The 25,581-nt window shown below is 39.4% G+C and overlaps 2 protein-coding genes and 1 long non-coding RNA gene across 3 annotated transcripts in view; 2 read left to right on the top strand and 1 right to left on the bottom strand.

The window, feature by feature from the left end:
• Nucleotides 1-25,581, bottom strand: part of LOC108166351 (uncharacterized) — a 27,155-nt gene continuing 1,574 nt past the window's right edge. The window contains exons 2-4 of the mRNA XM_017305178.1: nt 22,060-22,228; nt 21,503-21,878; nt 1-94 (exon numbers count right to left, since the gene is read on the bottom strand). Coding sequence (XP_017160667.1) covers nt 16-94; nt 21,503-21,878; nt 22,060-22,228 — 624 coding nt within the window. The 3' untranslated portion in view covers nt 1-15. The remainder of the gene's footprint in view (nt 95-21,502; nt 21,879-22,059; nt 22,229-25,581) is intronic.
• LOC108166377 (uncharacterized) lies at nt 5,337-16,138 on the top strand. The gene is made up of 3 exons (XR_001776724.1): nt 5,337-5,601; nt 10,960-11,039; nt 15,262-16,138. It is a non-coding gene; the product is annotated as an uncharacterized LOC108166377 (long non-coding RNA).
• Nucleotides 21,618-25,581, top strand: part of tspan18b (tetraspanin 18b) — a 61,996-nt gene continuing 58,032 nt past the window's right edge. The window contains exon 1 of the mRNA XM_008411942.2: nt 21,618-21,834. The gene's annotated coding sequence lies outside the window, so the exon portion shown is untranslated. The remainder of the gene's footprint in view (nt 21,835-25,581) is intronic.

Genomic DNA, 25,581 nt, shown 5'->3' with positions numbered 1-25,581 from the left:
TGACGTCACGGCAAATTAACGGTGGTTTCCGTGTAATGCCTTGCGGACCTCTAGGGGGCGCCCGCGGACGACTGGTGGTTTGAGAAAGTCTGCTCTAAAAAGAGAAAATGAACAAAAGTAAAGAATCTACAGCAGTGGTGTCCAAACTCTAACATGTGGGCCAAAAATGTCAAGTTGCAACTAGACCTGGGGTCACAACATTTTTAGTACTTTTATTTATAATCGGAAAAATTATATATATTTTTTACTTGCTAAATAAACTAACCATATAATATTTTAATGAAATAAGCAAAGCAGGCAGATATCTGTAGTTCTTTGTAGACTTAAAATAAAAAAAAGGATTTTACATGTTTGTCAGATTAGCAAAAAAAACCAAACAAACAGCAAATCATATCCTAAATTTTTTATCTCTTTCTGTATTTTTTTTTTTTTTTGTTGTTGTCTCTTTTTAGTTTCAAGAACAGTTTATGGCCACTTAAATTCCGAGGTCTGCATTTTAGTAAAAACCACCAGATGTTTTTAGACCCCATTACTAAAAAAATACATTAAAAGCAAAACTTTGGGTTGCATTTCCACTACTACCTTTACAACACTGCTCCCTCAGCCTTAATGTTAAGATCATGATCAATATGGTGGGTAACAAAAAGTCACAATTAATGTCTTATATAAGTGCATATTGCAAAGATTCTTGAAAATATTTCAAAATCTGTTATTTTAATAGCAAAAAAATCACAAAAATAATCGTTAGAATTCTGGAGGAACTGATTACCGTGAATAGATGGTCAATCTTATTTAATTTTAAGAACTTTTCAAATGCAGAGACAATGATTTACTAATACTAACAGTTTTGCTAATGTGCTTTATCAATATATTCCGGCACAACCGTCCCTTTTGGGTCACGTCATGTATGATCTTGACATGACCCAAAATACCCAAAACGTGCAATCTAGGTGAATGCCCATGCCACGTCCTTGTCTGCAAACAGACCTGCTGCAGTGGGACGTTTCACCCTCAAAACATCCTTCTGCCTCAGCATCCGCCCGCCTCTTGTTCCTCTGCTGATGCTCTGAGATCGCCCCTAAACCCTGACAGTCCCTCCAGAAGGAGGAAAGACGAACACAGGCAGAAGAGAGGGAGCGTATCCGTGTCTCTCTCTGCTGCTAGATGTTGTTTCCATGGTTTGCCAGCTTTCTTTTGGCCGTGTTGTGTGGCTCATACGGAGTCACGGAGAAAAAGTCGCAGACATGCCGGAGCTAATTATTTCTTTTGCTGACAACCTCACGCTCAGCAGCTTCAATTTGGATCAGCTACGGTATCAGCCCGTATCTGTTCGGTGTTTTGTTTTAGCATTAAAAAAATGTACCTTCAGAAATACTGTGAATTTCTCTCTACATGTGTAGTTTTTTTTTTCTTCTTGTTTTTGAGTTAATCCAGGCTTTTAAAGGGGGAGCAGAGAAGGGGAAGGGGGGGATTTGGAGTGTTTTGAGCCTGTCGGTCTGTTTCAGCTTGTTGAGCAGCCTTCGTGCAGACAGCATTTCTAGGTCAGGCCAAATAGACGACCTGTATTACAATGAGTGGCATGTGTGTTTGTGTATTTCTGGGTGTTGCTGTCCTGGATTTTGCCGTCTCACTGTCCTCAGGCCCAGATGAGACCCTCTGTCATCACGCACGTCTCCAGAACTAGAAATCAGCCGTCAGGGTGGGAGACGCGCTTAAAGATGTTACTCTGAACATGAAACATCTGTAATCGATGCTTAAATCTTAAAGCGACTATACAGGTGGACTGCAGTAAGTTAAAAATATAGAACCTGAAATGTAATTTAAAAAAATTCAGTTAAAAACATAAAACTCCTCTGTTCTATATGCAACATGGTTTTATTTTTAATAATATTTTAGATGTAAAGTTTGTCAAAATGTGCTTATTTATTCTTTGAATTTATCTTTGTTGAGGGAAGATGCCGTTTCTCCAGACATTTATCAGTAAATTAAGCTCCGTTAGGCTGCGGTTGATGGTTACCATAGCAACCAGTAACCGACAGCTCCGCCCCAAAACGGAAACGGTTACACAAATGCTCAGTAACTGATCAAGTTGTCAATCATTTAATATTTAAAACTTAGTCAGACAGTAAGGTTATGCAGAAATGTTGGTATTTAAAGATAAAATTTAAATAATTACTGGAATTATTGCAAAAGGAACATTTTTCCAAATCATTTCTTTCAATATAAAACTTATGAAGCTAACAAAAACTGCAGGTGTGTGCTATAATCCGGTGACTTTTTGGTTAAAACATGTTTGTTGTTCATTCAGAGAAGTTACTTAAGATTAGATGTACTTCATAATAAAGTTACTCAAGTAAAAGTAAAAATGTCTCCTCCTCAAAGTCAATTTTTTCCAAAAAGTTACTCAAGTAAATGTAACTATAGTTACTACCCCACTCTGGTTTTATTACCTGTAAGCAGAAAATCACCCAAACTAACAGAAATAAAGGTTAAACGTCAGTCTGTGTCTAATTATCCATATTAGGAAATAGAGCCATGTTGCTCTTCAATCTGCTGAGTCCAAAGAGGCGAGACGGAGGACCTGCACCATCAGGTGATCGTTTCCAGGTCAACAAGTTTGTCTCCTGAGACTCTTTGCTCACAACCCCAGGACATCCTCCATACCGTTTCCTGTCCAGTTGGTTACAGGCTGATTTTTGGTTGTTTTCTGCATTAGACTCCCGTCTTGGTCTCATTTTAACTGCCCTCACGTTGAGCTGCGATCCGTTTTCATTGTTCTGTTCTGCCATATAGTCCATTATATTCCCTCTGAATCTGCGCTCTGGTTTCTCATTCAGCGTCTCCCTCTCTGTTAATTAGTACCTCACCTTTCTTTTGTTCCACTGATCAGCTTTTTCTCACATGTTCTCTTCTGGTTCACTCCGTTTTTACTCATTTATGCATCTAGTGATTAACTTTGTCACTGCTTTTTGGATTTGTCATCAGGGTTTTGACTTCATGTTTTTGGTTCGGATTCAGTTCTGTGAGTTTTTTTCTTTCTTTGATTTATGAAGCAGCATCTTTCTGCATCATGTCTGCCTGAGTTATTATCCTGAAAATGATAGATTACAAATTTATATTAAAAGTATTGGCAGTTGAAGAGTGTGTGACACCAGGGAACCAGTGTAACCAGGTTGTTGTGCGTTACAGATTTCTGAAAATGAGATCTGGATCTCACCGGGGTTTTTACCTGGTTAAATAAAAGATGTTTACTGAACGGGTCTAAAGATCACTGGATCTCAATTTTCTGGATTTTTGAAAGCTATTTTCTTTCTTTTCGTATAAATTGTTTGTCAGATGATCCCCAAACCGTGCAGCGCACAGAGAAGCACGGTGGCTCAGGTATCATGATATGGGAATGCCTCTTCTTCCTCAACTGCAAGCAGTACATATGTGAATCAACAGCTGTTGTGCAACTAACTCTTCAATAATTCACACAACTTTTCATGTTTTTTTCAGCATTTACAGTAAATGTTTAAAACTTAAAATGCAGATATATCCTCAAACTCACTTTTGTTTTGGGTCAAATCAAGATCATAAACGCTCTTAAAGGGCCGATTATGCATATTGATAAAACCTGTTCACCAAGCTGTTAAAATATCTATGAAATCCTAAAATTAAATAATATTACTGAACATATTTTCCGCCTCCAGGATTTCGTGATGCCTCTTGTGATTTTTTTTTTTCAATAAAAATCAAAGAATTTGTGGCACTAGTTTGGAAATCTTTGCACTTACTTATGATGGTAAATGCAACTTTTTGTTACTTGCTTTGTAGATCATGGACATCAATTTGACATCAATTAAGGCTGAGGCAGATGTTTAGTACAAGTAAGAATGTTTTTGACAATTTTTGAGGAGAATCCGCAATAAACTCTCAATTATGTATTGGCGCAAGAAAATGTAGGGATTTGTTGATTTTGTGTGAATTTCCACGATAATTCTGAAGAAACTTGAGGGACTGATTTATATAATTTGTCAATAAACAGATAAAAAATTAAATTGATTTGATTGATAACATAATAGGCTCACTTAATGTTTAGTCTGGTATCTAGAGGTCCACATAAAAAGCTACGGCGAGCCGGATTTGGCCCACAAGCCTTGAGTTTGACACGTGTTCCAGAGAGATTTTGATCAGTTTTCCTTCATGTTTTGGTCTGAAATAGACTCCGCTCAACATTATATGTTTTGTTCATACGGTGATTAAATGTTACTGTTATTCTTGCAGGAGGAACCTGAAGGAGGCTGGAAGAAAAAGTCGCGTTACCTTGAAAGCAGTCAGTCAGTAAGCTGGGGGAAATCTCTCCTGCTGGGTGGCCCGCTAATCTCTCTCGGAGCTAACACTGCGTTTCTGTTTTCTGAGGCACACCTCAGCTTTATTGGTGTTTTCCTGCCTTTTGTTTGTGTATCATCCTCCATCTCCAGCTGAAACATACCTTTGTTCTCCATCCATCTTTTATATAGCAGAACGACTGGATCTCCCAGAGGAGATGTCACAGCAAGCAGACATCATGTCCGCGGACGGAAAACTTCAATGCTTTGACAGAATAAAGCCCAGAGCAGCAGCAGCAGCAGCAGCAGCGTGTTTGTGCGGACAGCAGTGAAGTAAAGCTGCAATTATCTGTTTGTTTATGTGCCGTCTGTTCAGTCTCAAGTATTTATTTTAAAATTCTCCCGTCTGAGCGCTCCAGAACAATAAAACTCCTTAAGACAGTGGTGTACAGACTATTTACCATGGGGGTGAAAATGGTCAAGTTGAGAACACTTCATTTTGTTTTAATTAAAGGTGAGTTTCTTAAGACATTTGTTGTTTTCATGTCTTTACCATACTAAATAGATACTCATTTAATAAAGCAGAGAATTTGGAGTATGTAAATCATTGTTGATCCAAAATATAAATGAGGTCTTGCACAGTTGCAGTATTAAATGACATGTAAATATTTTCATATTTTCAAGAGCTCATTGGAGGCCTGGGGATTTTATTGTCTTATTTTTTTCTTTTTAAATTTTGTTATATTTACATTTTTGCAACAAAGGTTGTTCAGTTCAAATTCAAAAATTCATTATTAATCATAAATGGAAATTAAATAAATTAATTAAATTGTGCAGCGTTTGCTGGTTTTAAAAAAGTGTAATATATGAAAACATTGCTAATACAGTTAAATACTCTGTCTTGTATCTGAATAAATAAGTATTTGGGGAATGGAAATGCCTCACCTAGCGCACCTGCTCTTTGTTGACCTTTTTGTGCGTGACGTCACGCTCTCAGGAACTCCGCCCACTCCGCCATGACGGATGTCAAAAACGACAAGTGAGCTCCTTTAAAGCCAGTCTAAAAACCGGCATCTGTTACCTAAAATCGCTTTTATTTAGTTGATTTTACTTTAAAAATGGTCGTAGGATGCAGCGCGGTCGGCTTTAGAAACGGAGAAGGACAGAAACCAAACTTTTATTTTATGACTTTTAATGAGGAAAGATACAGCGGTGATGGATATCAGCCGTTAATCATGACTGTAATAAGCCCTCGGTGAAATCGCGGATTTACAGCGAACACTTTTTAAAGGTAAGAAGATTAACGTTAATATACTTTAAGTAGAAATATGTCAAATATTGTGTTATGGAGAAGGTAGCGTCTAACCGTTTCCATAGCGTAACCATGGAAACAATGCTGCGCGCCGCCATGTAGCCTAGCATGTACGGAAAAAACTGGTTAGCATCTCGTCTTTTGTGCGTTTTTAATGCTGCTCCGATTTAAGGGGAAACACTTTTTATGACAGTGATTTAAATCATGTGGTGTGAATTCAGGCAAAGTGGTAATTTGATCAACACGTCAGGAGGAAGGAGGTATGGGTCGGTTTCTAAGCTAGCTGCTTCCAACTCTTGTAAATGCCGCCGTCTGTGAGCCCCAACCAGGTGAGTTACGTTCACAGACAAAATAACAAGTTGAAACCATGAACAAACTGGCAAAACAACTTTGGAAAACTATTTTAGTCGCTCTGTTCAAGATTCCCATCCCTCACTTCCGACATCTTGAATGATTAAGTGACGTAGTTGCAAAGGGTCAATACGGTCAAAGTGTAACAACCACTCCAAGAAGGTCAGAGGTCATCCCATCATGTTCTCTTCCACTTTTTTTTGACATCGGCCTGTTCAGACGCGCCGTAGAGCGTGTTAAATCTGAGAACACATGTCCTTCAGACGCTGAAGTTGCTGCAAATCAGCATTAATATTCATGTGGCCGCGGCGCTTCTTCCACACAACAACCGGTGCTGCTGCTGCTGCTGGTTTCGGCGGGGACAACCGAGTCCTGCTCCGATGGAGAGCTCGACTCCGTTGTCATGGCGACAGAGACGTCGTGGCAGTTGGAGTGCATCTCCCCGCCGAAAAATAAGGACCAGCGCGGAGCATTATGCATCCACTCGTGCTGCCTCTTTACTATTAATGGACATAAATATTTATGCGGTTTGGAAGATATTTTCGCAGTGGAGGAGAGCCAGGGGCCTGAGGAGAGCGGAGACATGAGCTGATGAAGTGGTCTTTGTCAGACATTTGTGATCATGTGCTCTGTTAAGGATGCATAGGCACCATGCAGCATGAGAATAATGATGCAGACTGCGCTGTTATTGTGCATTTAAATCTAATTTGAGTCCTGAACGTTGTTTTCCTAGATTACCATATTTTTATTTTCAGATTTTTAACTTTTTTTTATTTATTTTTTGGTTTGTATTCAAATCAAACAGGTGAAAACACCCACTTAGCTTTGCTGTTACATAAATCAGATTTTAAATGTTGGTCTGCCTCCTGCCCATTTCAGCAACAAATCCAGATTTATCCATTTAGTCAAAGTGAACTCTCAATTCAACCAGAAAAATCTTTTATTTTCCTCTTTCTGTTCTGTTTCAGAACAGAATGAACGTTTTCATTATTCTGTTCATCAGATATTTACATGCATGAACCATTTTTCCTCACTGTCTGACATTAAATAAATAAAATTATTCATATTTTCTAGACAGCAGAATAATAGGAGACACATTTTAGCCTGCTGGGAGAGCTAGAGCTAGGACTGAAGCTATAGTAGTTTATTAATCAGATACAAAAATATTGCCACATTCTACAGATTTTTCATTAACCATTTTGGACTATATTAGAAATACATTAAAAGATGTAAATAAATACATTTTCTAAATGAGAAATTAACGTTTGTTTCAGCAACAATCCGTTAGTGATAATTTGTATCAGCATGTAAAAGTTCAGATCTTTCTGCTTGATTTTACATTAATTCATTTGTATCACGTCTCTGTTGACTTCATGATCGTTTCTTGTTAACTTGGTGTCTATTTGGTGCCATTTAACTTCATCTACTGACCTTTTTGTCTGTGAAGGAAATGCTGTTTACAAATGTATGATCTGGCTTGTTTTCTTCAAGAAGTGTCATTTAATTAGCAGAGTTCACTCCAACTTTGAGTAATATTTACTTTAACTGTGTTGCATTTTACTTAAAGCTTTTTAAAATACCCTTTTTTTAGGCTGCAAGGTCACCTTGTCATCTCAGTGCAATGTGTCAAATAAATTTTTTATTGGCTCTTCCATCTTTTAGCCGACTCACCTCGTTTCTCTAACACACACATCCTCTTTTATCTACCCTCTTTCTCCTGGGGTTCTTCCAAATCTGAACCACTTTCTGGTGAAACTGCAGCACAAGGACTTGCACAGCGGCTGTAGATTTGCAGCAGATTAAATTATGAGCAGAGCCCATTGAATCTGCAGGGACAGGAGGAAAACCCATCCCCTTCAATTTCCTTCCCAGAGCTTTTTGTTTAAAGTAAAAACCAATCGCTCATCTCACAATCTACCCCGTCTATATAAACGGTTTGGCTAATCCTTTAGCGCCGTTTTTAAAAAATCTCACAGAAACTACAGACAGAACAGAGCTTCATCTTAAAGGTGAAGAGGTGATTTTTGATAAGGAGGAAATGGCTCACCACCCAGGGCACCACTCTGTCAGAGGGCAGCACAAAAAAAAGAATTTTTAGTGATAATTGCATCAAGTAAGTGAAGAGTTGGTGCACCACTTTGCTGTTTGAATGAATGATTAATTTATTTCAGACAAATCACACATATAAACCCTCGCACAAAACTAGACCAGAAATACTTGGTAAGACTTTGTGTTTTTGCAGTGTATGATTTTCTGCCCCTCTCATACTCATAACATCCTCATCCTTATATGTACACTTATAGATACATTTTTAAAATCAGCATTTTAGGCCTTTCGTATATATTCGTATGTATTTCTTACTTCAAACATGAAATGTACAGTTTTAAATTGTACTTGGTCCCAAATTTGAGTATTTGAAAAATAATGGGTTTGTTTGTTCCCCATTATAAAACTAAAGTTTGCCCGTTCAAGTTTGTACAGCTTATTAGCAGACTTAAGAACGTCCGAAATCTAATTGAGGATCAAAACTTTCAGCTCCAGGTGCGATTAGTTCAGGAGCCCCCCGGCAACCAAAACAGCTGCTGGAGTCAGTACACTGCAAAAACACAAAGTCTTACAAAGTGCTTTTGGTCTAGTATCTATTGCAAATATTTTAGTTCACTTCAAATAAGACAAAACTAACTAAAAAGTAACTTTTCAGCAAGATATAGAAGCTTGTTTTAAGTCAATAATTCATTAATATTGATGAAAAAGTTCACTTATAACATGACATTTTTCCCATGATACAAGTTAAATAATTTGGGGTTTTTTTTCACCAATATTAAGGAATTATTGACTTAAAACAAGCTCCTATATCTTGCTGAAAAGTTACTTTGAAGTTGGTTTTGTCTTATTTCAAATGAACTAAAATATTTGCGATAGAAACTAGACCAGATTTATTTGGTAAGATTTAGTGTTTTTGCAGTGTTTGAGTTATTTGGCCAAGGTGAGCAAACGTTTGCAGGGAGGCGTACGCTGAGTGAGTTTAACCCCCAGGAGCGCTGTGCTCATTGTTAGCCACAGTGGTGATTAATCTCTGTCCCATGATGCTCTGCAGCTATTTTGCTGAATGTGGCAGATTGGTGAAGGAAGTCAGAATTTAAAAGAGAAAGAAAAATGGACTACCCCAGATTTTGTGGGTAAGTTGAAGGACATGCATTTTCTTTTCAGTGCTGGGGTGAAATTAATATCACACAGAAATGTTTTATTAGGGGAAAATGTTAGTAAAAACAAAACTTCTAGAGCTTTATTGCTGCCTGTCGTCTCCCTGTTGGAGTAAAGTCTGAACCGTATCACTCAGCTGGACAACTTTCCCCTGCGTTCCCTAATATCCACTGTATAACGCAGTTCTGGTTCACCAGATGCAAACATCAGCCTTTTTTCTTGATCTGAGCGGAGAAGAAAGAAGTGCATGTTCCCTCATTTGACTCACATTTTCCCCTGCAGACTAATTTTTGAGGTTAGAAAAACATAAATGAACTTCTGTCAGGCGTAATCGCCACCTGCTGCTGACTTTACTAATTGTTTCACAATATAAGGCAAATAAACAAATCAGCCACAATTCTCGGTTTGACCTACAAATCGTCATGTTGAGGCGACGCTGTTAAAAGAAAACATTCAGTGATTTCTCAGAGTTTATCAGAGGTGTGCAACTTCGTCACATCGCCTTTGTGAGACAGGAAAACAGTTTTATTATTAAACGAGGCCCTGCGACGCCAGGAGTCTGTATTGTTACCAGAACTTAACGAGGCGTTTTCCTTCACGATGAGCAAACGGATGGAGAGCAGAAACTCCTGACGCAAGGTGACGCATTGTGGAGACAAAGTGTCCACAATGTTTTACAGTAGATGGTAGACACGATATTTAGTTGTGTCTACCATCTACTGCTCAAATAAATAAGTCAAATAAATTTATCCAGTTAGATTTTGAACCTAAATGTGAGTTTGTGAAAGATAAACTTACAGCAGCAGTAAGTTGTTTTAACTTTTTATTAATTTATTCAAACCTCCAAGAGTTGAATCAACTGAGTTTTTAGGTTTGCACTTAAAAAACTGAAAGAAGAGAAAGACAGGAGTGGGAACTATTTCCCAGAATGCTTAGCATCATGTTTCTGTCTCCTGAGGTAGAAGTGCATTACGTTGATCTGACTCTGGTGTTTTATTAATTGTTCATTTTAATGCAATTCTCAGTTAGCAAAGCTTGAGGATAATGTCCTGATCACACTAAATGTTTCTGAGCTGAATTCATTGGGATGTTTAATAAAATTTATCATCAGATCAGAAATTTTGACCATTTTGTCCAGCATTAAGTTAAAACTCACAATTAAAGATTAATGAAGTTAAAAAACAATGTTTGGACAACTTGTCTCTTGTTGTTAAATCAACTTCATGAGCTTCAATTTCTAAGTTGAAACCAAAACAGTTTTCTTGTGACTTAAATTGCACTTTCAAGGCAGCAGGTGGACTTTCATTGTCAAGTTAAACCACCTGTAAATGTTTTACAGTGCAACAAGTCTAGTCGTAAATCTCAGAAGGGGGAATCTCACGGAGTTGGCTCGTGTTATTATTATTTTTTTGTATCTGCAAAATGTTCCCTAAAACCACGTCTGGCGTCAAAGTTTCATGTTTCTGTCACAGCAAGCGGAGCGTTCATCCTGAAGGGAGTTTGAATATCACTTCAAAGAAACGGATCCTGTTCATGACGGATATTTACCCTGCCAACTGAAGAAAGCCTCCGCCGTCCCCTGATGCGCTCTGGTTCATGGATTTGTAATTTTAAAAACTGTGAAAATCGGCAGTCGCATGTTTCCCCTGAAACCACCTGCTAACTTCTGACAAGAACGGGAAATTGAGCGACCTTTTCCACTTTTTCCTCCCTCGCTGCTCTCCTTTTTATTTTCCACAAAACCTCGTCTCTCATCCACTGTCTGGTGTGTTTGTCTTTCAGTCTTGTTGGGCTATGAGACGAGCCTTCGATGTAAAACCATTTCCCATCAGATGAGTCACAACCACGGAGGACATTTCAAGGTCAAACTTTCAGGTTTTCAGTCTTTGTCTGTAATTGTTTGAATTTCCGGGTGACAGTTTCTCCTGATAACAGAGATTATATCCCTGCAGCATCAGAAAATCTCTCGCCTTCTACGCTGCTGCACAAATAACTCACCGCCATTAACTTTTCATTTCCCTCATCATGACTGTCAGTTGTTTGACTTCACAGTTAAACCAAACTGTGATGTCGACTGAATTTTCTGCTACTCTAAATCTCAAAAATAATTCTCATTTTATGAAGTCCCTTTATATCAGAACTTCTAAAGCAAATATAATTTTTGAATGATGAGGTAGATATGATGTGTTGCAGCGACGCTTTTATGGTTTTACTGAAAAACAAATCTGTAAGGGGAAAAAATAATAATAAAAAAGTTGCACCCTCAAATAACCACCTTTTATATCTAGGGTGGCACCGATACAAAAATGTCGATATCTGATGTTAATATTGCTGTGATGTCCAATGACCAATATTTACAGATATTATATATATTTCTCTACTTTTTTGTTACCTTTGGGAGAAAAAAGATGACCGGGAACAAGATGGAAACGAATATCAGGTCTTAATGTCGGCCCAGTTTTATTACAGATACCGATATGTTAAGAAATGACTAATATCGGGCGATACGATGTTACACTTACAGTTATCATATTGTGCTTACCTATCTGTGCTTTTGATTATTATTATTCCATCAAATTAACTGGCCTTTTGAGGTCTAAACGACACAAAAACTCACCAATCTTCCCAACACGTGTCAATCAAGTGGAAAATTTACTTATTTTAAGCATTTTGCAAAAGTTGCAGTAGAAATGGCTCAACAGCGCCCCCCAACAACTTTCAAAACCAACTACTCATTCAGCTTACTTTACTCTTAAATTGGACAAAAGTCTGCTGTGTCCGTCCTCTGCAACAAATAAGGCGTCCATTTTGTAATGAAAACAAAAAACTTGCTTTTCTTCTTTTTGTTGTTTCTTTCTGTATTGTACCTGCTTCAATCATTACATCTTTGTATGATTAATAATTAACATAACTAATAGTTACAGGTAATTACTTTGATTGCCTTTAAATAAATCCTAATTGGGAACATATTAAGAATGTGGTTGCTTCTTTAAATATGCGATGCAGCTGTTCAGTGGGATGAGTAATGAATTCATCCTCCAGATATATTGTTAGACTGATTTACGCTCCTGATTATCTTTTCATGTTAATGCCGTTTAATGCATGACACCAACCGGAGTTGATCTGGAAGGTTTTGTTTTTCTTACAGCCTCATAAATTCATTGACTTGATCGTCTTTTCTGGAAAGGAGAGACATCCAAGAAAACAAAACATCTCACGTTGAGACGTATCGTTAAGCAGGATTTAATTTTTTTTTCCCATTTCAGAGATTTTATTTATGCATACAGGAACAAAAGCACCGATACGAAAGTGGCTGAGCTTCGGCATACATCAGGTATAATAGCTATTTGTGCCTGAAGTTCCTCAGCATGTAGAAACATCGCAGCAAACACAACCATCATGAGACGGGGGTCCTAATTTGTGTTTTATGATCTCAAATAAAATTATGCATGCAAGTTCTGGCGCTTTGAACATGTCTAAGCGGCTTCTCTCTGGGAGGCGTGTTTACAGACGTATCCGGTGACATCTGGAGTGTTAACCGAGGAAAAAAAAGCTCTGTTTGTCAGCTCAAATTTCTGCTCAGAGGACCCGACAGGTGTCTCCGAGCTGCACGCCTGTTCTCCTTCTTGGCCATGCTGTGCAAACACATGCGTAATTCTCTGATGGCTGCCCCGTGTCCTGGTAAATCTCACACAGAGCAGGCAGTAATGAGAAAAAGGATAACTGTGTTCCATCAACAGCTGAGCCCTGCTGTTCCCGTCAGCGTTTAATGCACATGTATAGCTGCTGGCATGGCAGTTGCTAAGCAAATGATGGTATCCAAGCAGAAGTTGGCAGGAAAACACAGCTAAAGTTGATTCAATGGATCGGATGCCGCTGGAGCTGATTTCAGGCCACATCTATCGTTCGTATATCCGTAATAGTTTTCTGAGAGCAGACAGAAAATTGGCTCGATGTCTGTCAAAATGTTGCAGGGCTGAAGGTTGCAGATCCAAAGTGGAGTCTGGGAATGTCATTAATGATCCACAGGACATGAGGAAAGACCTGGAGGACAGCGGAACAGAGTTATGGTCTCTGGGCTTAAATCATGAATGATTAAAAGGGAACCTGCGATGGAAAAGTCACATTCGGCTCATTCTTTTACTTCCATTTGGGTCTCAGCTGCTTCTAAAAAATAAAATAAAAAAACACCCAAATTTGGCAATAAGTTAATGTTTTTTTTTTACTCTTGGACATGTTAGGATAACTCTATTGGTTGCACAAAAACATGTCCATTACATTTTGTTGCACAAAATCTTTGTTAGATAATGAGATTTCAGTCTGGTCACTTCTGCCTATTTTGAGCTCCTTTAGACAGCGAGCAAGTGGTTTCTCCAGCAGCCATTGTACAGCACATATAGCAGTAATGTTCACACTGAACATGATTTGAGCATCAAGAGCGTCTGTTTAAATTCAAAGCCTATGTGGACGCATGTCGAGGGCGCGTCGTGGTTTGACGTGCGTCAAGCGCTGGAGTTGGAAAATCTGAACTTTTGCCGCTAGAAGCGGAGTGTCAACCAATCAGAGCGACTTTGCTACATGACATATTGACATGAAGATCATCAAACTGGACTGGGTTGAGACAAAAGCAGCGTTGATGGCGACCCTCGTTGGCACCCAGCTAGCTTGTGAAACTCACAAAGCTCACAACATCTCTGAATTATCTGGTGAATTCAAACACACATCCATCTGAGCCTCCATTATGATTGCAGAAGCTTTCACCACCGAATATTTTGGTGTCATTCTCTCAATTTCTTCCGCCATAGTCCAAAGAGACCATCTACGGAAAACAATGGCTCATCCCGACTCTCGCATAGAGCGATTTTGATGCTTCTGACGCATGTTTAGAATAAAATGTCAAGCTTCTGACTTCAGAGAGCGCTTTTGAAACGCGTTTGGCGTGAACGCAGCATAAAACCAGCTGGCCAAATGTGCTGGAACTCTGTTTGGGTTGCTTGGAACGGACTTGGACTCCATGAGGTTGCTAGGTAACAGGCAGTTCCTGCTGATTTGTGACGTTACATTACGGAGGTTTTTGAAAGGACTCATTTTCCAGACGCCTGAAAACCTAAACTTACAGCCAAAATCGACAAGATGTTTGTTCTGAGCAGTAGAAACCCAAATGGAAGTACAAAAACATCCAAAATGTGAATTTAGCATAGCATAAAATTACAGTTATTTTTAAATTATAAAAACAATTTTAATGGCTGGAGTTTTTCTAAAATCTGAATGAAGCTTTTTTTTTTTTTACACTTGTTTTAGTTGCATCTGTCAAAAACACAGAATATGAAGAGGAGAGTTTGTTCTGAGTCAGTTCCAAGATAAACAAAATTGCTTTAGGAAAACAAAGAAACTGGAATACTGGGCATGACATACAAATAGATTGTTCGCTCCCAGTGAACCAAATTTCTAGATATGGAGGAGGAGGAGGAGGCAGCGGTGAATTTCCTGGCCTACTTTCCTCCATTCATCAGCGAGTTTCTTCCTCCTGGGAACTCTGGGATGTACTGTATGCAGAGAGAGTTCAGCCACGCTTGGCCAGCCACCATAAGACAAAAACCCTGAAATGGCTGCACCCTCTGTGGGTTGAGGGGGGGGTTGGTGGAGAATCAGCACATGACGACTGGTCCAGGTCCAGTCATTCCTCGTTTCCATCTTCGCATTCTATTTCCTCTCCTCTTGCTCCCCCGGTGCATTGTGTGTGACTCCGTGCATGTGTGTGTGTTTGCGCTTGGTTAAGATTAGACCTTGCAGATGTTTCTGCTGTGTGGATTCCTGACAGAGGCGCTGTATAATGTATCTGGAAAGATTGACACTCGGTTCACCCCTCCTGCTGCCTCTCCCTCACTCGTACCCGTATCCCCGGGCTGCTGTCACTGAGCTGCAGCAGGTAGACATCTGTAATTATTAAGGTGGAGGAAAAGATCGCCCTGGATTGCCTACAGGTGTTTTTTTCTTTTAGCAGAGGAATGCACACAAAAACAGAGAGAAAATGCAGCTTTCTAATTCCATTTTAAATCTGTTTATATTTTCCTGTTCCTGCAGATTTGCCTGATTATTCCTCTGAAAGGTGCTTGGAGCTCATTGCCAGGTTACAGACAGGTAGCGCTGCTGAAAATCTGTCTAAGTGGAGGTGTTTCTGAGTAACGACGACTTGTTAGCTGCTGGCTGAAGAGTGAAAACACCGCGCTGTAGTGTCACCTCTGCCTGACTCTCCTCTCGGTTAAAATGACAGATGCAGACAGGCTCTGTAAGCCAGATGGAGCTGCATGAATTCACACATCATTTCCAGTGAAAGCTCACTGACTTTAAATAGTGTCTTAACAAAAGTCTTTGAGGGGCTTGGGGTGCTGGTTCACCAGAAACTACATGAAAACACCAAAATATCACACAAAAGTTTCCCCCTCGAGACAAAGACTTGGGCGACGTTAACGTCTGGAAAATGGGATTATGACTCATGCTTCACAGTGGAAAATTAAAACGGCAGCTCTTATTCAGACGTAATGTCTCTGTACGGGTGTCACAGGCTCCCCACAAGGTGTTTAGAGAGCAACTAATGCCGACATGCAACCCCGTTTTTACGGATTGATCTTCCAGTGGTGGAGTCACGGAGGGGGCCGGGTGCACGGCGCGTCTCTTGCGGGCGCCGCATGATGTCCCCTGACAGATTGAGGCTGCAAGCTCGTCTTTACCGCCTGTCTGTATGTTCATGTTTGAGGGTTTTAGGAGAATCAAAATAATGGGGAAACGAAGTGCACTGCTGGGGAGAAGCACGCTTCAGCTTCATTTGTTTGTTCAAGCAAAGAAATTAAAAAAAAAAAATGACAAGAAAACAAGTTCTATAAACCAAATAAGCAGTTAGTGAGATTTTATTTATTTTTACTGCAAAAACGCAAAATCTGACCAAGTATTTTTGGTCTAGTTTCCGGTGTAAATATCTCAGTTCACTGAAATAAGACAAAACTAACTCACAAGTAACTGTTCAGCAAGATATTATTGTTTTAAGTAAATAATTTCTTATCATTGATGAAAATTGGCAGATTATTTCATCTATAACAAAATGGTATAAGTGAAATAATCTGCCGTTGGAACTAGTACTTTTCATCAATATGAAGAAATATCTTGCTGAAGTTATTTATGTCTTATTTCAAGTGTACTGAGATATTTGCACCAGAAACTAGACCAAAAATGCTTGGTGACATTTTGTGCTTTTGCAGTGGCGTCACATTTTGTTAAATTTCAAACAGAAACTTTAATGAATTTTGTTGGGATTTCATGTGATACATAAGTGTATCACGATAACAAATTTTGCTGGTCGATAAATTGTTCCAGAAGTTATCGCGATAAACGATAAAATTGTTGTTTTGAGACCATTTCCAAGTGATATAATGGAAATAATGGCATAAAAATGCAAGAACACATTCTCCAGGTCAATAAACCTTAAATTCTAGCAAACATTTAACACTGGAGCTGTAAGGCATTCTAAGCATCCAAAATAAATAAACAAAACAACAACAAATAACAAATACTCAACAAAATTGTCCTTAATAATAAACGAGGAAAGTGGCAGACAACTTTCCACACGTCTAAAATCTGAATAAAATGCATTAAATGTTGTTGTTGGACTTTATCAAAATGTGAAAAAGTTCAAGTTGAGTGAATACTGTAGATGATTTTTGCTGTAGTCTTCAAAGCCAGATTAGCTATGGATTTATTAAAAAGATGAAAGACATTTAATAATTCATAGAACTAGAAAAACTCCAAATTAAATAATTCCAGGCTTGTTTTTCCTGTTTCCACATCCTAAGCTTCTCACTAAATCGGCACTTTCTGTGGGGCTTTTGAATCTTTCCATCGTTTAAACTTATATCACCAAGGATAAAACAGTTACGTATTTATGCTTTTACAAAAAAAAAAATGCATTTAAACATAAAACAAATCAGCATCTCAATTCCACAGAAATGTTTTGTATTAAAATATTCTGCTGCTCCTGCCAGGGGAAATCTTCAAGACCATTTGTGTTTCTGTGTGTATTTCTCTGTCTCTCTCTCTTTCTATGTGTGTGTGTGCGTGTGTGTGTGTGTGTGTGTGTGCACAACAACGAGGAGCACTGTGTGAAAACTTGTGAGGCATGACCATGGCCTATTTAATGAGACAGCATGTGGTCCAATGCTGCGTGTGTGAAAATAAAGCGCTCGTAGTGCAAATTAAATTAAGCAGGTTAGTGTGCCAGAAGAATGTGAGTCTGAGGAAGACTCTGCGAGGAAGCGTGGGCCGTCTGTGATTGTGTGCATCATGTGGTTAGCGTGGACAAAGAACAAAATGGACATTATACTGACCGCTGCTTTGTGGGGGACAAACAAGACGACCACACAGCAGCCGAAAGCAGGACACACTGAATCCGATTCACAGAAGCTGCAGTTCCTCTAAACTTCCTGCCACGTAATTAGATTATTTTCAGTTAAAAAAAGAATTATGAACAAAGAAACTAGTACATTTATTGAATCTGGGTCTCTGACATGTTAGATTGCGACATTTGAAAACATTCGTTTCAAGGCAACATTTCAAGGACGTTTTGTTTTAACACCAAATATCAGAAAGAGAATTTGGATCCCTAGAAGTGTTTTATAGATGCTGGAAAGTGCCACATTTATCTTTTTAAAAGGATTACTTGCAAGTGGAAACGGCATCAGAATGTCCAGACTTTATGCTGGTCAGAAAGGAGACGGGCTCAGTGTCCCGGAGATCAAGTGGATTTGGTGAGTCGTAAAAATCGACTCCAGAACGAGAGCAAAAAATCTTGAGAAAATGCATGAATCTGGGGCCAAACGGTGAAATGAAACAGTAAAAAGTTTGCAAATACATTTATGAAGACATTTATGGTTTTCTGTTCACGTTAAACTTAAGGGGAAAAAATGAAAAGATGTTGCCTGACTTGGTGATGGACGTTCTGGCTGAAAGAGAGACGAAATTTCAGCAAAGTAATGTCCGACTCTTGCGCCCCTCCAATTTAAAGGCTCGATGAGAGGAGTGAGTAAAAACGGTTTGTTTTCTACGGTCTGTGAAGGCAGTGGCTCCAGGCAGCATCAGAAACACCAAAATATAACCTACCACTTATTGACTGGACCAGCTTTCTACTGCTTTTAAGCAAGCACTGCAAAAACACAAAATCTTACCAAGTATTTTTGTTCCAGCTTCTAGTGCAAATATCTTGGTTTACTTGAAATAAGACAAAACTGACTCTCAGGTAACTTTTCATCCAGATATAGGAGCTTGTTTTAAGTAAAGAATTCCTTATTATTATTTACTGGCAGATTATTTCATTTATGTCACTATGAACGGCCACTTTGTCGTTAACTAGCAACCCCAGCCAAGCCCGGGACGTCGCCTAGCAACCAAGTAACAGTTCCACTGGGAGATTATTATGTTTTAAGCCAATAATTAGTTGATATCAATTAAAAAATACTTTTTCCATTGGCAGACTTTTTCTCTTATGAGATTTTTCTCATAAGTGAGAAAGTCTGCCAATGGAAAAAGTATTTTTTCATCAACATTAAGAAATTATTGACTTAAAACAAGCTCCTATTTCTCATATTTTCATATTTATTGCTGAAAAGTCACTTGTCAGATAGTTTTGTTTCATTTCAAGTGAACTAAGACATTTTCACTAGAAACTAAACCAAAATTACTTGGTAGGATTTTGTGTTTTTTTTGCAGTGTGTGCAGTCAAAGCAGAGTGTCGCTCTTTGCTGGTTGCTGATAATAGGTTTCATTTTATGAGTTTTGTGTGAAACCGAACCGCCTCTGATTTTGCCCCAATTCGTGTAAAAACCACCACGACTTTGAGACGATCTTTTATTTCTGGCTATCAGCTTCAGCTGTTAATTTTTTGCTGGTGAAATGTTGGATTTAAAATTGAAAACAAATTCAGATTTTTTTAAAAATTTTCTTACCTTGAAATGAACGTACATTTGTTAAGTCTTAAAAAAAAAAGCCTTTTGCTACTTTATCAGTGGGTACACGCTGCATTTGTTGATCAATCACTGATTAGCCAAAGACAACAAACAGTTTCTTGACTTAACAAGAGGCTTGGAGAGGACTCCTCCCCTAACCAGTGATCCATGCGAGCGCTCAGATGGTGGAAGGGGCTTTTTTAGTCACCTTAGCCTTTCTTTACTCTCTAAGTCCTCTGAAAATACCCAAGGAGCCAAAAAGAAAACACCTCGCAGCTGTTCCTTCTGCTGCCAGCTCACTCCTGTGATACCTCACTCTTCTCAGCCGCACGCCTCAGTCCTGACGACATTCTCAAACTCCCCAAGCTAATCTTTGTCCAGTTTTGACATCGCATTTCGCTTTCAAAATGCGTTTTAAATCACAGCGCTCCCAAGGGGCAATGAGGACGAGATGAAAAGAAAACACGAGGAGACGGGGGGTTGAAAGTATCACGTTTGCCAGGGAGAATGTCAGTGTCACGACCTCGGAGGAGAAGGCGAAAAGATCAGCCTCTGGAGCGCTTATCTTGCTCTCCATCTGCAGTAGATTCTGTGACACGAGGAGCACAGAGGGAGAGAAAACACTTCAAGCCCACTCCGAACGTGGAACAAAAGCCCTTCTCCTGTTTTTCTGGCTGGAGCGACAGGCACACAGCATGAATAATTAACAGGGACAAACAACAGCTATCAGGTGGTAGATCTCGAAAGTTGGTGCTGGTCGTCAACAGGGGGACTCATTTGTTCCGTATTTTTGTCACTTTTACGCAAAAATTAAACGATATCTGCATGCTAAGTATCCATCTTTGCATTTGGCTATGAATGCTGCCTGTGAACATGATGATGTGCGTTATCGGTTTTACTTTTCGTGTCTGGGTCGGTTCTGGAGTTCAGATGCTGCAGCGCTCTGCAGACGATGAGTAGCTGATTTATACAGTAACAGCTCTGAGGCTTCATTTGTCAGAATTTGCATTTCACACTTTTTGTTCTGTGTTGTTTCTCCATGACATTATTGGTGTGACGGAGTAAAACATAATATGTTGTCCTTCCACACTGCAAAAACACAAAATAGTACCAAGTAATTTTCGTCTAGTAGTGAGAGTCAGCTCTATGTTATGATGTCACCAGGTGATTCAGAATCCATCCAATCACTGAACAGATGCTTGGAACAGATAAATGTGTGGATGTGCCGAAACTTTCTCCAGTTAAACACAAACAAAACTGAAGTTATTATATTTGGAGCTAAGGAGGAACGATGTAGAGTCAACGCACAGCTTCAGTTATTACAGCTGGAAACTAGAGATCAGGCTGAACTCTGAGTAGTGACGGAGTCTGACCTGAACCTTCAGAGCCACATGAAGACGGTCACAAAGTCGGCCTTCTATCACCTGAATCAGAGAACTAATGTCTCAGCGCGATCTAGAGAAGCTCATCCATGTGTTTATCTTTAGTCGCATTGATTACTGTTACAATGTCTTCACAGGTCTGACTAAAAAAAATCACTCTGATCCAGAACGCTGCTGCTGGAGTTCTGACTAAAACCAGGAAGTTGGAGAACATCACCCAGATCTACAGTCCTTCCACTGGCTCCCTGTAGCTCAGAGAATAGACTTTAAAATCCTGTAGTTAGTTTATAAATTACTGAACGGATCAGCACCACAATACATTAAAGATCTGCTGTTGTCATAGCAACCTTCCAGACCTCTCAGGTCTTCTGGTTCTGGTTCTGCTCTGCATCCCCAGAACCAGAACCAAACATGGAGAGGCAGAATTCAGCTTCTATGCACCACAAATCTGGAGCAAACATCCAGAAAACTGCAGAACAGTCGAAACACTGAGTTCCTTTAAATCTACACTAAAAAACCCACCTGGTTACGGTTGGATTTGAAACATTATTATATTAATTACATAATCGGACAAACCAAAATATAAAGTTAAGTGAAAATGTTGGTATTTTAAGGACGAAATTTGAAGTAATTAATAAAAGTAATAAAAATAACAAAATCAGGCAAAAGTAATTATTCCAAATCAGTTTCTTTCAATAAAAAAAAAACTCATGAAACTTTAACAGAAACTGCAGGTTTTTAGTGAATTTCTGGTTAAAACATGTTTGTTCTTCATCCAGTTGGTAGAGAATCCAGACATTTTACTCCAGCTAGAGCAGAGATACTTTATAATGAAATTACTCAAGTGAAAGTACAGCGTAGTAAAAATACCCCTAGAAGTAAATTTCTTCAAAAAAGTTACTCGAGTAAAAAGTAAAGTAAAAGTAACTGCTCCTGCCCAGCTCTGCTCACATAAAGTGTGCGGTTCGGCTGAAGGCGTGTCCGCCGCCGCAGAGTCTCCGCCCTCCGGATCCGGACCGGCTGCTCCTGGATCCGCCGCTCAGCCTCCGCTGACTCCAACTAACTGTTTGCTGCCTCCAGTCGCAGCTGCGTGCTCGCAGGAGTGGAGCGGTGGATTTTGCTGTAGCTGGACGGGCATGACTCTCTCCGGTGGACATCCACTCTGACCGGCATTTTGTGTTTTTGGCGAACAGGAGCATCCAGAACCACGTCGCGTCTTTGCTGAGGTTTCCTGAGGAGAAGCGGGTCGCCACAGACAGACTGAGGTTCGGCTGCGCCTTGAGGTAAGAAACGGCTTCCCTGTTTCTGAGTTTAAAGTTTAATGCGTCTGGGAATTTAAAGGGGATTCTTTCTCATACTTTGTTGGAACAAGTTGCGTCTTTCCCCCCCACCTTCAATGACTTGCTGAAAAAAAGTGACGAAATGAATAGTTGGTTAATAAAAAAAAAATAGCTCTACATGAATGTTTCGGGTCCGTACAGACTCGGTTCAAATCGCGGTTCTTCTACTTATCCTTCCTATTTTCCCGTAAACTCGGTGCTTCTGCGTGGTGAGAACCCGGGCAGGAGGCGCTCGGTCCGGTCCGGTCCGGTCCGGAGCGCCGTGCGTCCGTCCGTCCGTCTCCAAGCTGGCACCCTTCCCACGGCGGATCAGCCCCAACCCGAAGAGGCTGTCTGTCTGCCGGGACGTGGGGGGGGGTCACCAGATGGATGTGTCTGACGGCGCTACCTTTGCTGCAGGGCAGAACTTCACTGTCAGTTTGCATTAATCAGAGGGAGGCATCATCCAAAAACCTCCGCAGCCTCTTCCCCTCTGTCTTGTCAGATCTCCGCTGAAGCGAGCACAATGCGTCCTGTGAGGAAAGAGAGAGAAAGTCAATACTTTTAAGGACAGAGTCACTTATTATAAACATCAGACATCATGTGACTTATCCAAGTGTCCGGGCTCAGAAAGCCGCTTTATTATAAGAAACTAACACAAAGTTCAAATTCAGAATACGATGCAAAACAAAACTACGAAAATGGTTTCAGTACTAATGGTTTAGTCAACAATTAGCTACACTGTGTCTAACAGAGAACTAAGGGTTGTATGAATCATTATATCATCTTATTAAGAGTTTATATTTAATTTGGAAAGCTTTTGAATTTAAACTTGTATCATGGTCCTTGGACCGAATTTGAACTCGCTCAAAGCATGTCTGTCCCAACACACTTTGATGCACAGCTAAGCTAATTTTGGGTTTAGTGCCTTAATGTCAACATGTCACAGGAGGAGGCTGGAATCAAACCTACAACCTTCCAATTACAAGACGGCTGTCCCACCACTGATCCACATTCACCACAAGTATCCACAGCAACAATGCTAACGCTAATAGCACAGTTCAAATCTGGTTTTCAGGGGATAGAAAAAGTTTTTATAACTTGTAAGAATGGATTTAAAAAACTTGAAGTGGGTTAGCAACAATGCTAACGCTAAAGCAAAAATATCTAGCAAGCTTTGGTTCTCAACCCTGAGGAAATTATTACCAATGAACAGAATCTAATCTGCGGTCGTTATGTTTAATAGTTGAAAGGCCTGAATGCCATCTTGTTAAAATAGATTTAATGTTTTGGTGTTGAGCTTTAACTTAGTTAACGACAATGCTAATGCTAACGTCAAATTTGCTGGGAACCTTTACATGCCAGCTTAGGACAAATTTAGAAACGTTCACCAGCGTTTCATCACATAATCATGTCCCAATTCCTATATGTGTTTCTTTTTAACGTGAAGCTGAGTTAATTACCTACAATTTAACCAGTTTTGCTCAAAATTGGTTGAATTTAATTTATTCAAATACCTGTCAGCTGTTTTATTTGATGTAATTTCTGACCAAAATGCTGATCAAAATGTGTCCAATTCCAATTATTACCCCCAATTTTATTGATTAACTTCTCCTTGTTTTTGTCAGGGTAAAACAGTGATATTTCTATATTCCACTCAAGCATTTAGTCTGGTTACAGTAACTGCTAGGAATCAGGATCTAATCACATTTTGCCCCAGGAGATTGTCTCCGAGGGACTCATTAACACACAGCAGTGTCCATGGGCGTGCGCCTGGAGTTGGGGCCCTGCAGCTCCCTGAGGTTTGCATGTCAGAAGAGAGGAGAATCACATCACAGCCAGTCCGTTTGGATACGCTGACAGACAGACAGACTGTCAGCGCTGCTGCACGAACGCATCATACTGAGAGAGGAGCTCTGCTTCCTTCTGTTCTCTGCTATCCTTTAGTCTAATATCATTATTCCTAACCAAGTAAAAAGAGGTTGGTGGAGACGGAAAGAAAACAGAGATCTGTTTGTTCACCATGTTGCGGGGGAACAATTGCTTTGTCAAGTAAAGGGGGGAAAAGATAAAGAAACAGTTGAATTGATGTGTTTGGAGCAGCTGCCAACACGGATGACTAGACTCTGCCTGCAGCTTTTCTCTCCTCCGTTTGTTAAAAGAATATATATGGAAAAAGAAAATAGTTTTTACACAATAAACATCAACAGCTGCATTAGTGAACCGGTGCAGAAATTTATAACGGCGACAAAGAGTGCTGTAATTAAACGGTTCAACATTTCAGTTGATTCCTGTGGGGGTTTTTTTCTCTCCACCCGCCCACACACAACACCTAAGGTGTTAATAGTATCCCTGTTAATATGCTGCTTTTGATTTACCGTTTACATTGCAATGAAACAGAAACACATCGTCAGGATGTGATGAGCTCAAAGCTGCCGTTTCATCCAGGTCCGTGTGAGCCAGCCTGGCAGCTGAAAAATCCGTGACACCACCTGACCTGGCACAGCATTAAAGGCCTGACGTTAATCAGCCAGTGGTCTCTCCTTTCGGCGTCATTTCCCCACTTTTTTCCTTCTTGATCTCAGCTGGCATGACTGCAGATGAGGTGGATCTCTCTCTGGCAGGACATTTGACGAGACTTAACCAGATCCTCTCTCAGCTTTCTTTCCTTGTTTCCCACTTTGTCTTCTGTTACTCCTGACTCAACTGCAAAAACACAAAATCTTACCAAGTGCTTTTTGGTCTACAGTGGAAAGAAAAAATGTCTCTGATTTACAGTAAAATACCGGCAGCTGTGGTTGACGAAATCTTACCGTATAAATACTGTCAAATTCTGAGAAATTTGGTAAAAATCATCTTCTGTAAAATATACAAAAGAGAGCTTTTTACTCTCTTTAGATGAATATAAAATATTTGGTAAAATATTTAATATTTTACCAAATATTTTATATGCAGTAAAATTCTTCTGGTATTTTACCAGCATAAATTAGAGACTAATTTACCATAAACAGTTTTCATTGTAGTTTTTAGTTCAATTATCTTAGTTCACTTGAAATAAGACAATATTCACTTACAAGCAAGTTATAGGAGCTTATTTTAAATCAATAATTCCTTAATATTGATGAAAAAATACTGGTTCTATTGGCTAATTATTTCACTTATAACAATGTAAAAATGTCTGGTTATAACAAGACATGTTATAAGTGAAATAATTTGCCAATGGAACCAGTATTTTTTTCATCAATACTAAGGAATTATCGACATAAAATGAGCTGTTATAAATTACTGAAAAATTACTTGTAAGTTATTTTTGTCTTATTTCAAGCGAACTAAGATATTTGCACTATCAATCATCAATCAAATTTTATTTGTATAGCACATTTCAGCAGCAAGGCATTTCAAGATGCTTTACATAATTAAAAAACAAAATAAAAACATCATGCGACATTGAATAAACGGTAAGAAAGAGATTTTGGAAAATGAAGAAAGAAAAAAAAGAAACTAATCCGAAAATACTTGGTAAGATTTTGTGTTTTGCTGTGTGACTAAACATGCTGGAGCTCTGCCTTGGTTGCTAGGTAACGGGCTGGGCTTCGCTGGGGTTGCTAGGTAACGTGCTGGGTTTCACTGGGGTTGCTAGATGAGGGGCTGGGCTTCCCTGGGGTTGCTAGTTAACAGGCTGGGTTTCGCTGGGGTTGCTAGGTGAGGGGC

This window comes from Poecilia reticulata, linkage group LG6 (genome assembly GCF_000633615.1).
Source record: "Poecilia reticulata strain Guanapo linkage group LG6, Guppy_female_1.0+MT, whole genome shotgun sequence".
Taxonomy (NCBI): Eukaryota; Metazoa; Chordata; class Actinopteri; order Cyprinodontiformes; family Poeciliidae; genus Poecilia; species Poecilia reticulata.
This window is presented reverse-complemented; position numbering and strand designations above follow the sequence as displayed.